Source organism: Rattus norvegicus, chromosome X, assembly GCF_021556685.1.
Source record: "Rattus norvegicus strain SHRSP/BbbUtx chromosome X, alternate assembly SHRSP_T2T, whole genome shotgun sequence".
In the NCBI taxonomy this organism is placed as follows: domain Eukaryota; kingdom Metazoa; phylum Chordata; class Mammalia; order Rodentia; family Muridae; genus Rattus; species Rattus norvegicus.
In genome coordinates, this window is record NC_141554.1 from 74,128,425 (window position 1) to 74,141,934 (window position 13,510).

Genomic DNA, 13,510 nt, shown 5'->3' on the forward strand with positions numbered 1-13,510 from the left:
GTTTATCTGTTCCTGATTTAACTTCGATACCTGGTATCTGTCTAGGAAATTGTCCATTTCCTGAAGATTTTCAAGTTTTGTTGAATATAGGTTTTTATAGTAAGATCTGATGATTTTTTGAATTTCCTCTGAATCTGTAGTTATGTCTCCCTTTTCATTTCTGATTTTGTTAATTTGGACGCACTCTCTGTGTCCTCTCGTTAGTCTGGCTAAGGGTTTATCTATCTTGTTGATTTTCTCAAAGAACCAACTTTTGGTTCTGTTGATTCTTTCTATGGTCCTTTTTGTTTCTACTTGGTTGATTTCAGCTCTGAGTTTGATTATTTCCTGCCTTCTACTCCTCCTGGGTGTATTTGCTTCTTTTTGTTCTAGAGCTTTTAGGTGTGCTGTCAAGCTGCTGACATATGCTCTTTCCTGTTTCTTTCTGCAGGCACTCAGCGCTATGAGTTTTCCTCTTAGCACAGCTTTCATTGTGTCCCATAAGTTTGGGTATGTTGTATCTTCATTTTCATTAAATTCTAAAATGTTTTTAATTTCTTTCTTTATTTCTTCCTTGACCAGGTTATCATTGAGTAGAGCATTGTTCAATTTCCACGTATATGTGGGCATTCTTCCCTTATTGTTATTGAAGACCAGTTTTAGGCCGTGGTTGTCCGATAGCACGCATGGGATTATTTCTATTTTTCTGTACCTGTTGAGGCCCGTTTTTTGACCAATTATATGGTCAATTTTGGAAAAAGTACCATGAGGAGCTGAGAAGAAGGTATATCCTTTTGCTTTAGGATAGAATGTTCTATAAATATCTGTTAAGTCCATTTGGCTCATGACTTCTCTTAGTCTGTCGACATCACTGTTTAATTTCTGTTTCCATGATCTGTCCATTGATGAGAGTGGTGTGTTGAAATCTCCCACTATTATTGTGTGAGGTGCAATGTGTGCTTTGAGCTTTAGTAAGGTTTCTTTTACGTATGTAGGTGCCCTTGTATTTGGGGCATAGATATTTAGGATTGAGAGTTCATCTTGGTGGATTTTTCCTTTGATGAATATGAAGTGTCCTTCCTTATCTTTTTTGATGACTTTTAGGTGAAAATCGATTTTATTTGATATTAGAATGGCTACTCCAGCTTGCTTCTTCTGACCATTTGCTTGGAAAGTTGTTTTCCAGCCTTTCACTCTGAGGTAGTGTCTGTCTTTGTCTCTGAGGTGTGTTTCCTGTAGGCAGCAGAATGCAGGGTCCTCGTTGTGTATCCAGTTTGTTAATCTATGTCTTTTTATTGGGGAGTTGAGGCCATTGATATTGAGAGATATTAAGGAATAGTGATTATTGCTTCCCGTTATATTCATATTTGGATGTGAGGTTATGTTTGTGTGCTTTCATTCTCTTTGTTTTGTTGCCAAGACGATTAGTTTCTTGCTTCTTCTAGGGTATAGCTTGCCTCCTTATGTTGGGCTTTACCCTTTATTATCCTTTGTAGTGCTGGATTTGTAGAAAGATATTGTGTACATTTGGTTTTGTCATGGAATATCTTGGTTTCTCCATCTATGTTAATTGAGAGTTTTGCAGGATACAGTAACCTGGGCTGGCACTTGTGTTCTCTTGGGGTCTGTATGACATCTGTCCAGGATCTTCTGGCCTTCATAGTTTCTGGCGAGAAGTCTGGTGTGATTCTGATAGGTCTCCCTTTATATGTTACTTGACCTTTTTCCCTTACTGCTTTTAATATTCTTTCTTTATTTTGTGCGTTTGGTGTTTTGACAATTATGTGACGGGAGGTGTTTCTTTTCTGGTCCAATCTATTTGGAGTTCTGTAGGCTTCTTGTATGCCTATGGGTATCTCTTTTTTTAGGTTAGGGAAGTTTTCTTCTATGATTTTGTTGAAGATATTTACTGGTCCTTTGAGCTGGGAGTCTTCACTCTCTTCTATACCTATTATCCTTAGGTTTGATCTTCTCATTGAGTCCTGGATTTCCTGTATGTTTTGGACCAGTAGCTTTTTCCACTTTACATTATCTTTGACAGTTGAGTCAATGATTTCTATGGAATCTTCTGCTCCCGAGAGTCTTTCTTCCATCTCTTGTATTCTGTTGGTGAGGCTTCTATCTACAGCTCCTTGTCTCTTCTTTTGGTTTTCTATATCCAGGGTTGTTTCCATGTGTTCTTTCTTGATTGCTTCTATTTCCATTTTTAATTCCTTCAACTGTTTGATTGTGTTTTCCTGGAATTCTTTCAGGGATTTTTGTGTCTCCTCTCTATGGGCTTCTACTTGTTTATTTATGTTTTTCTGGAATTCTTTCAGGGATTTTTGTGTCTCCTCTCTATGGGCTTCTACTTGTTTATTTATGTTTTCCTGGAATTCTTTCAGGGATTTTTCCGATTCTTTCAGGCATTTTTGCGATTCCTCTCTGTAGGCTTCTACTTGTTCTCTAAGGGAGTTCTTCACGTCTTTCTTGAAGTCCTCCAGCATCATGATCAAAAATGATTTTGGAACTAGATCTTGCTTTTCTGGTGTGTTTGGATATTCCATGTTTGTTTTGATGGGAGAATTGGGCTCCGATGGTGCCATGTAGTCTTGGTTTCTGTTGCTTGGGTTCCTGCGCTTGCCTCTCGCCATCAGATTATCTCTAGTGTTACTTTGTTCTGCTATTTCTGTCAGTGGCTAGACTGTCCTATAAGCCTGTGTGTCAGGAGTGCTGTAGACCTGTTTTCCTCTCTTTCAGTCAGTTATGGGGACAGAGTGTTCTGCTTTCGGGCGTGTAGTTTTTCCTCTCTACAGGTCTTCAGCTGTTCCTGTGGGCCTGTGTCTTGAGTTCACCAGGCAGCTTTCTTGCAGCAGAAAAGTTGGTCTTACCTGTGGTCCCGGGGCTCAAGTTTGCTCGTGGGGTGCTGCCCACGGGCTCTCTGCAGCGGCAGCAACCAGGAAGACCTGTGCCGCCCCTTCCGGGAGCTTCAGTGCACCAGGGTTCCAGATGGTCTTTGGCTTTTTCCTCTGGTGTCCGAGATGTGTGTGCAGAGAGCAGTCTCTTCTGGTTTCCCAGGCTTGTCTGCCTCTCTGAAGGTTCAGCTCTCCCTCCCACGGGATTTGGGTGCAGAGAACTGTTTATCCGGTCTGTTTCCTTCTGGTTCTGGTGGTGTCCCAGGCACAGGGGTCCTGCCGCTCCTGGGCCCTCCCCCACGGGAGCCCAGAGGCCTTATACAGTTTCCTCTTGGGCCAGGGATGTGGGCAGGGGTGAGCAGTGTTGGTGGTCTCTTCCGCTCTGCAGCCTCAGGAGTGCCCACCTAACCAGGCGGTTGGGTCTCTCTCTCACAGGGTCTGGGGGCAGAGAGCTGCTGCGGGCCGGGATCCGCGGGTGTGGGACTTCCAGTAAACACAGAACGTGCCCGGTCCTAGAGAAATTCTGCTTCCGTGTGTCCCAAGCTCACCAGGCAGCTTTCTTGCAGCAGAAAATTTGGTCTTACCTGTGGTCCTGGGGCTCAAGTTCGCTCGTGGGGTGCTGCCCACGGGCTCTCTGCAGCGGCAGCAACCAGGAAGACCCACTTCCTTTTTTTTTGAGACGAAGTATTTCACTGAACCTAGAGTTCGCTAATTTGCTAGACTAGCTGGCAGTGAGTCCAGACTTCTGTTTGTCTCTGAGGATCCGTCTGTGTCAACAACTTTAGAACACCCGCATGGCAGGAGTACAAATATGTGCCCTGAAACCCTGAAACCAGGCCTTTATGTTGGTGATGGGAAGACATAATCAAGGTCCTCACTTCTTTTTTTTTTTTTTTTTTTTGGTTCTTTTTTTTCGGAGCTGGGGACCGAACCCAGGGCCTTGCGCTTCCTAGGCAAGCGCTCTACCACTGAGCTAAATCCCCAACAAGGTCCTCATTTCTATGCGGTAAGCACTTCAACCACTGAACAATTGCCCCAAGCCAAACGTTACTTTTTTTCAGTCTCACATTTCTAATTTATTTTTCTCTTGATTTTGTTGTGTTTTAAACATTAACAGATCATGCATTTTTATATTTTTCAATTACTATAATAAAGAAATAATAGATTATTAAACTTTATTTGTTTATTATATTAAAAACTAATCAAGAGCTGATTGTCTAGCTTTAAGATACTTGCCTTGTACTCTTCCCTTACTCAGCTTTCTCTAACACTAAGATATTGCAATGATAATTGTTTTTCATGGAATTCTAAGATATAAATGTATATATCCAACTTCTTGATATTTCTTCTCTGCCTCTGAAAATTAATACAGTATTAATTTCTGCTGCAAAAAAATTTCAATGAGATACAGGAGGGATATCTCTGGCAAAGAAAAAAAAGAGCTTGAATTCATTAATTAATTTTCCGTGAATTGTTAGCTTTATTAATTACTTTCCAATCTCACTATGTTTCCAGTACTGGCCTTGAAATTGCAATTCTCATGCCTCACCCCCACAAGTAGCCAGGATTATAGGCCTGTAATACCAGGTCTAATTTTAAAATATTATCTTTAAGTTACAATATTTACAATAGCTACTGAATGTGAGCTAATTTTATTAATACATTATAAAAACATAGCAAAGGATAATTTAAAAGTTTATATCGTGGTGAAAATGTATTTTTGTAGCCGAACATTTGCCTAAAATACATGAGGCCCTGAGTTTTGTCCCTAGCACTATAAGAAAGTTTATACATGTGAGAATATATCACATTTATCAATATGGTAATTGAGTATTATAAAAAGAGTAAATCTGTAAGTGTTGCTTCAATCAATAAACCAGTAGTTTTTCACCAATCATGACAAGCTAATTCTAATAAAATTCAGAAAAACAGGGAGTCAAATCCAGCTAAGAAGATATGTATGGTGGCACTGACCTATAATACCAGGATGGGGGGAGGCAGGAAGATACATAGACGGGCCTACCATAATATGGAAACAAAGAAGAGCTAACATAATATTTAAGAAGGAAAAAAATGGATTTACTCTCTTAAGACTGTAGTAAATTGAGTATTGTTCCCTCAAAATTTATGTCTACCTAGCACATATGAATATCTTAACTGGAAGTAAGGTCTTTGCATTGCGATGAAGAAAAGGTCCCAGTGGGTTAAGTTGGTTCCCAAATCTAATATGACTTCTGTCTTTGTAAGAATAGCTCCTGGGCCAGAGAGATGGCTCAGGAGGTAAAAGCACTTGCTGTTAAGCTTAAGAACCTGAGTTTGAAACCTGGAACTCACACAGTGAAAGGAAAAGAGTGAATTCCATAGGTCTAAGTGCCTAGATCAAAGTGTGTGTGTGTGTGTGTGTGTGTGTGTGTGTGTGTGTGTGTGTGTGTGTGTGTGCGCGCGCGCGCGCGTGCGTACCTGTGCATTGACTCCTTGCTTTTTTTCTGAATTCTATTAGAATTAACTTGTCATGATCATTGAGAAACTACTGGGTTATTGACTGAAGCAACACTTACAGATTAATTATTTTTATGAATATATATTATATGCAGAGGACCAGAGTTTGGCTCCTAGCACCCATGTTGAGTTGCTCACAACTGCCTCAAAGTCCAGATCCATGAAACCTGATACTGTCTTCTGGCCTGAGCAGCCTGTATTCACATGCAGCATACAAACACAAATGTAAAAATAAATCTTATGCCTAAGGTAAATATTATATAAAGGGAAAATCAAAGCATCTCCACTGATAGCCAAAAGAGGCAAGTGCTCACTGTATCTACTCCTACTTGATATTGTGCTTGGTGTATTAACTAGAGCATTAACACAAGACCAAGAAAAGAGATAAAAATAAGTCACACTATCCTTATTTGCAGACAAGATGATTCTATACCTAAGAGACTCTAGACACCACCAGAATCCTTGTAGAATTAATAAGTACTTTCAGTAAAGTGGCAAAATAGAAAAATCAGTAGCCTTCCTGTACACAAATAACAAATACACTGAGGAAGAAATTAGGAAAATAGCCTCACTCACAATTGTCTCAAAATTAAAGTAAAATGATATCCAAACAAGGAAGTGAAAGACTTTTAAACACTGAACAAAGAAAATGAAGAGGATAATAGAAATGGAAGATTCCCATGCTAATGAATCAGAAGAATCAATATTGTGAAAATGGCTATGCTACCGAAAGTTATGATATGCAGATTCAATGAGATACGAACATCAAGATTCTAGTACTACTCACAGACAGACTTCAATTTCTTTTCATTTCACAGAAATAGAAAAGAAAACCTTAGAATCCAAATTAAAACACAATTCACCTAGAATAGACACAAAGAATAATACCATAGCTATCAACATACCTGATCAAAATTAATACAAGTAAAACTAGGGTAAACCAATCTTGTATGCCACCCAATAGGAAAACATGAACATAGGGTCTCTTCTCTCGTTAATTGACACCAAATTCAAGAATAAGGCAACATCCTAAAAACTGTCAAGGTCATGATTGTCAAAGCAAAATGAAGACGTATTCCAGACAGGAACATCCTAGACACTATAATCATAGATTAAATCTTCTTTTTATATAGGTCACAGCTGGAAAAGTTGTATCTCAACTCTTTGGATAAAAGATGTAGTTGTTGGGCTGGAGAGATGCCTCAGTGGTTAAGGGCACCGACTGCTCTTCCAGAGGTCCTGAGTTCAATTCCCAGCAACCATATGGTGGCTCACAACCATTTGTAATGGGATCTGATGCTCTCTTCTGGTGTGTCTGAAGACAGCTACAGTGTACTCAGATAAATAAAGTAAATAACTCTTAAAAAAAGATGTGGTTATTGCACTATTTTTGTAACTTTTTTGTAAACATGAAATAAGTTTAATATTTAAAACTTAGAAGAGTACCTAGGACATTATAAGCAATGTAGAAATATATAAATTCAGTTCTATATTAAACAAAATATTTAAGGGAATTAACAATCTCACAAGTATAATTTATAAAACCTTTGACGCATTCTCTCTAATATCCAACTATATGTCTGCTATTAATCCTTCTGTAAGAGTAAAACCTAAAGCAAGCATAAACACTGAAGGAAAAGCTGGCCAGCAGGAAAAAGAGGGGCAGGAAAGGAAAAGAAGAAAAGCAAAAGGCTATACTTAGAAATCCTGATGAGACCCAGTGAAGAAAACAGCCTATATCCTATCGAATCTCTCATACCTCCAAAATCCAGGAAGAAAAATACTAGGACAGTGACATTAACTGCATTCAACCTCGTCAGCAGGGAAATAAACTCATTTTTCTTCTTTGATTATATAGCATGAAATCCTAGCAAAATCATATGACAATAAAGGGATGAACAAAGAAATTGAAGAACTAACTGGCTTCACCTTTTGAATGCCCTTTCTGATAAAGAACAGGGAAGTCAATTATTTTAAAGATCAGCAAAAAAATTAGAACTGATCTCAAATAGAATCTCTGAAAGGCTCCACTCAGCAGTGATAACTCTTCATGGACTTAATAGAGCATATTTTGAAGCTCTTAGGGAAATGAGGGCAGAAATTTCACTCACCATTTCAGGAATCCTTATCAGCATATCTTTACAACGTAAGACGCAAATAGATGCTTTCTTGAAATCCCCTTGAGCAACAGCCTAAAAAAAAGGGTGTCAAAAATTAGTTAACATGAAATGACAAGATAATTGTCTCACCGTTATATTTATTTTATCTATTTACTTGGGAAAGCATTATATGTGTTCACACATGCATGGGCATGCATACGCAAACACATGTGGAACTCACTATGTAGCCCAAATTGGCCTCCAATTCACAATGATCCTCGTGCATTAGCCTCCTGGAATGCTGGGATTATACATGTGAGTCACCACATAGGGCTTTTTGTATTTCAACAAAATATTATAAATTTCTAAGGAAGAAAATTCCTACATTTGCTGTTTTCTTCTCTTTGTGCTTTGATTTTAGGGGATTTAACTCAGTGCTGGAGCACAAGATAATATTTAGGTTCCATTTCCAACACCAAAAAGATATAAAATGCCGAATTCACTCTAGTTTTCTTCTCCATCCACCTGACAAACATAAACCTTGACATCTTTCTGAATAGATACTCTCGCTAGGGTTTCAAATAGTAGAATGTTTTAAAATAAAAATAAATTAAGTGGGTGGATGGGAGGAGGAGCATCCTCATAGAAGCAGGGGGAGGGGGTACAGAGAGGGAGGAACCGGGAAAAGGGATAACATTTGAAATGTAAATACATAAAATATCCAATAAAAAAGAAAAACAAAAAATAAATTAAGACAAGAATATCAATAAATCAAATCTCATATATGAAGATTAAAAATAATATTCCCATCCCTACTGTAACTATTCAGTGAATACAGGGAAATCTTGTAATTAAAGAGAAATACTTCACAATCAGATGTTACTTTCTTTTCTTATAACATATAAAACAACATGAGAATAATGTGCTCAAATAAACTAAAAATCTTTATCATTTCACAGATTCTACTCTACAGAAATTAAAGCTATAGTAGCATATATTGTTATAGCTTTAATAGAAATATGAATGCAATTGCTTAGTGACAGATGTGTAGTTAACTATGTTATGACAAGACTGTAGAGACTGACTGCATAGCTCAGTGGTAGAAGAGTTGCCCAGTATGCATGATAAACTTTTCATCTCTTGCTTATGTTAGATCCCTAGGTCTATTTACATTTTGAATCAATCTTTAACCAAGATGCGCTTTACATCAAAAAAATCAAAATGGCAATTTTAAAAATATTTTCTGTTATGCAAATATGCAAATAAACATTAACATAAAGCATGGAACAATCAAAGGAAGGCTGGTGAGATGGCTCAGTGGGGAAACAACTTACCCTGCAAGCTTAAGGACCTGAGTCTAATCCCAGAACCCAGGGTGGAAGTAGAAAACTGATTCCCAATAGTGGTTCTCTGCCCTCTGCACGTGCACTGTTGCACACGCGCGTGCACGCACGCACACACACACACACACTAGTGATAATAATAATATTTTAATCAAAAGGGAAGATAGTGAGTTAAAGATAATTTGCATCTCCACAAATTTGAAGCAAAGCATTAGATGTATGTGGGTAAAACATGTCTGGCTATGGGAGAGATGAGGGACATGGACAAAAGAGCAACAATTATAAACTAGATGGTAGCTGGAAAATTGAATTTTTATATCTGAAACAAAGCTATAAAGCACTTGACAATACAGTAAGGAAGTGGGCTTTTTAACAAGAAAAGAAGAAGAAAGCCTTGATGAGCTCCACAGGCACGCAATCTGGTAACCTGCAAAATTACAGTTCAAGATAAATGATCTGCAATCAGGCAGCTGGCAGAGTGACAAGGGGCTGCTTGTATTTTCTAGCTCACTGATGCTGCAGGAGGGAGTCATTTAAGAGAAGTCTTTGATTTCTTTCTTTATTTCTTCCCTGACCATCTTATCATTGAGCAGAGAGCTATTTAGTTTCGATGAATATGTGGGTTTTCCATTGTCTTTGTTGTTATTGAAGTCTAGCCTTAATCCATGGTGATCTGATAGGATGCATGGGATTATTTCAATCTTCTTGTATCTGTTGAGGCCTGTTTTGTGACTGATTATATGATCAATTTTGGAGTCGGCACCATGAGCTGCTGAGAAGGTACATTCTTTTGTTTCAGGATGAAATGTTCTATAGATATCTATTTGGTTCATAACTTTTGTTAATTTCACGGTGTTTCTGTTTAGTTTCTGTTTCCGTGGTCTGTCCATTGGTAAGAGTGGGGTGTTGAAGTCTCCCACTATTATTGTGTGAGGTGCAATGTGTCCTTTGCAACCTAAAGATTGGGGGAAAAATTTTCACTAACCCTACATCCAATAGAGGGCTAATATCCAAAATATATAAAGAACTCAAGAAGTTAGCCTCCAAAAATCCAAATAAATAACCTATTAAAACATGGGGTACAGAGCTAAACAGAGAATTCACAACAGAAGAATCTCGAATGGCAGAGAAGCATTTAAAGAAATGTTCAAGGTCCTTAGTCACCAGGGAAATGCAAATCAAAACAACCCTGAGATTCCATCTCACGCCAGTCAGAATGGCTAAGATAAAAACTTAAGTGATAGCACATGCTGGTGAGTATATAGAGAAAGAAGAACACTCTTCCATTGTGGGTGGGATGGCAAACTGGTACAATCACTCTGGAAATCAATCTGGTGGTTCCTTAGGAAATTGGAAATAGTTATACCTGAAGACCCAGCTATACCACTCCTAGGCATATATCCAAAAGATACCCCACCATACCACAAGGACACATGCTCTACAATGTTCATAGCAGACAGAAGCTGGAAACAACCTAGATGTCCCCCAACTTGGGATTCATCTCATGGGTGAGCACCAAGGCCTAACATTGTTACTGATGCCATGATGTGTTTACAGACAGGAAAGAGTCTGGCATAGCTGTTCCCTGAGAGGCCCGACCAGCAGCTGACTGAGACAGATGCAGATACTCACATCCAACCATTAGACAGAAGTCAGAGTTCCCTATGATTGAATTAGGGGAAGGATTAAAAAAGCTGAAGGGGAGAGCAACCCCATAGGAAGGCCAGCAGTCTCAACTTACCCAAACCCCAGGAAGTTCCCAGAGACTGACCCACCAACCAAGAGTATACACAGGCTGGTTCGAGGCCCCTGGCACACATATAGCAGAGGTCTTCCTGGTCTGGCCTCAATGGGAGAAGATGCACTTAATCCTCAAGAGACTTGAGGCCCCAGGGAAGGGGAAGGTCTGGTGGGGAGAGGACCCTCTCAGAGATAAGGGGGAGGTGGAATGGGATTAGGAACTGTAGGAAGGGTACTGGGGGGCAATGTAAATAAAGAATTAAATAAAAAAGAGATGTCTCATAGTCAAATTTCTATAAGAAAAACAGAATCTCCTGTATTTCTTTATCTCCTATCTCCGAATATGTTCTGCTCTCTGCTGGGTAAGTGAGTAGCCACATAGAGAATCACTGTAGGCCCAGAAAACAAGCTGTGACTTAGATGAAGACTTGGGCTCGGGAGTGCTCAGATCTACTTGGATAGGAAGTATAGGCTACCTAAAAGAAGGAACAGATAACATTTGGGAATTACAGTAGCACCAGAATAAGTCAGGGAGAAAAAGGTATTAAAGTTAGTAAATAAAAGAAGCTAGGTGACCTAAAGACTGAAAACCCCTCCCCATCCAGGATACTTACCTATATGGGATAAGTCAAATGGGGAAAAGGCAGGTGCTATAAAAACAATTCATATTCTCCTCATTCCAGGGCCTTTGTGCTTCCAACTTTTCCAGCTCTCTGGCCCACTGCCAACCTCAGAGGTGCTCTCTCAATAAACGGTCTCTATTTCTACAACTATCTAAGTTTTTGTCTATTTTTTTAATTTGGAAATACAAGAACCTGGGAATCTCAAATATATGGGTAACCTCTGGACTATGACTCATGTCTATAACAGTCTGACCTCTAGGAAGATAAATAATTAATTTTGTGTGGCTATAAAAGGGCTGGGGTTGTTAGAACAAAGCCAAGCATGACCAGAGTACTACTTCAGTACACTACACTGTGCCCTACCAGTGTGGATTGCTTTGCTCTGACTGTTTTCTGTACTGAGGGTACCAGAAGCATTTAAACTAAATGCAGATGACTTGGCTATTTCTCACAAGCAACTAAGTAGTCCTCTGGTCCAGTTGGTAGGACCATTTGTAGACTGTGATTATACTTTCCACATTGGCAAACCTGGATCGGAAAACTTACTGGCAAGACTTCAGGCAGTCCATGGTCATGGAAGCATGCACTGTGTCAGGAAAGGTAAAGTAGCACTCAGCTTGTAAATGGTCCTTTCTAGGCTATCCTTTTAGAACTTCAGAGAGAAACAACTCAGTGCTCCCCTGACAATAACTAAACTGCAAAGAACAAGTCTACGGGGCAGCTCTATCCTGTATCTCCTCAGGTTATACATTGTTGTATCCTAGTTTGAGGAAGCCCATCATAGCAAAGAAGACATGATGGTGAGAGGAGCTTTCAACTACAACACAGAGCATGAAATCATCGGTCACAAATAAGCAATAAAGATTAACCATTAAAAAGTCCATCCCTGGAGCTTGCAACCCCATAAAAACAACAATGCCAACCAACCAGAGCTTCCAGGGACTAAGCCACTACCGAAAGACTATATATGGACTGACCCTGGGCTCCAACTGCATATGTAGCAGAGAATAGCCTTGTTGGGGCACCAGTGGAAGGGGAAGCCCTTGGTCCTGCCAAGGTTGGACCCCCTGTGCAGGGGAATATGGTGGTGGGCAGTAAGGGGGATGTATAGGGAGAATACCTATATGGGGGAGCGGGAGGAGAGAGGATGGGGACTTATGGACAGGAAACCAGGAAGGGGAATAACATTTAAAATGTAAGTAAAAAAATATATCTAATAAAAAATTTTTTAAAAATACGCAGAAATTAAAAAAAACAAACAAACAAACAAACAAAAAAAAAAAGTCCATCCCTGCGCTTGCCTAGCAAGCGCAAGGCCCTGGGTTTGGTCCCCAGCTCCGAAAAAAAAAAAAGACTGTGTGAAAAAGTCCATCCCTTAGGCTGTCTCTGACTCTGTCACCTGCCTTTGGGACCCTTTTCTCCTGCTGCCTGCTTGTCTAGCCTCAAACAAGGGTATGTGTGTTGTAGTCTTAATGCAATTTCATATGCCAGGGCTGGTTGATAGACATTTTCTGAAGATAAACAGAGGAGAGAGAAGTGATGAATGGAGGGAAGAAGGGGAGAGACTGAAATGGCGGGGACTGCAATTGGGATGTAAAAGTAAATTAATAAATAAAAATAAACAAAAAAGTCTATGCCTTGTCAACATGACAACAAAACACACCACTTTAAAATGCTAGCATTCCATACCTGGCCCTCAAAGGTTCATGCCCATCTCATAATCCTAAATTTCAAATGTCCCCACAACTTTTAAAAGTCCCAACACTACTCAAAAGTCCACCTGATGGTTGGGTGTGGTGGCACATGCCTCTTATCCCAGCACTTGGCACGTAGAGGCAGGTAAACCTGAGTTCCAGAATAACTGGGGTTACATAGAGACCCTACCTTATAAAAATTAAAAATTAAAAAAATAAAAAAGCCCAAAGTGTCTCAGAATCCACTATATATCAGAATAAAAAAATCAATTTCAAAAGTGATTTGGAAACTGAGTGTGGTATACATATTTAATCCTAGCACTTGGGAGGCAGAGGCAAGGTGGATCTCTGTGAGTTCCAGATCAGCCTGGTCTACAAAGTGAGTTTCAGAAGAGCGAAGACTACAATCGTGATCCAAAAGGAAGTTTGGAGATTAAGCTGTAGAGTTAATGATTACCTACCATACCCAAGATCCTAGGTTCAATTCCAGCGCTATAATTTCTTAAAGATATTATCACAAGTTACATAGTGAATAATTATATAGTTCTCGGGATAGTAGTCACTACTAAATTTTTCAGCTTGCTAAAACTGCCATTTTAAAATCAGCATCTAGTGCATAGAACACATGAAACCCAATGC

General features: G+C 39.4%; 1 protein-coding gene across 2 annotated transcripts in view; it reads right to left on the minus strand.

The window, feature by feature from the left end:
- Tex11 (testis expressed 11) overlaps nt 1-13,510 on the minus strand; it is a 262,965-nt gene that overhangs the window by 188,095 nt on the left and 61,360 nt on the right. The window contains exons 1-2 of one of the 2 annotated variants that reach the window (XM_087600565.1): nt 11,169-11,406; nt 7,484-7,564 (exon numbers count right to left, since the gene is read on the minus strand). In XM_087600565.1, the coding sequence (XP_087456691.1) occupies nt 7,484-7,507 (24 nt within the window). In that variant the 5' untranslated portion in view covers nt 7,508-7,564; nt 11,169-11,406. Of the gene's footprint in view, nt 1-7,483; nt 7,565-11,168; nt 11,407-13,510 lie in introns of those variants that run through there. The other variant, NM_001433345.1, reaches the window with a different exon arrangement.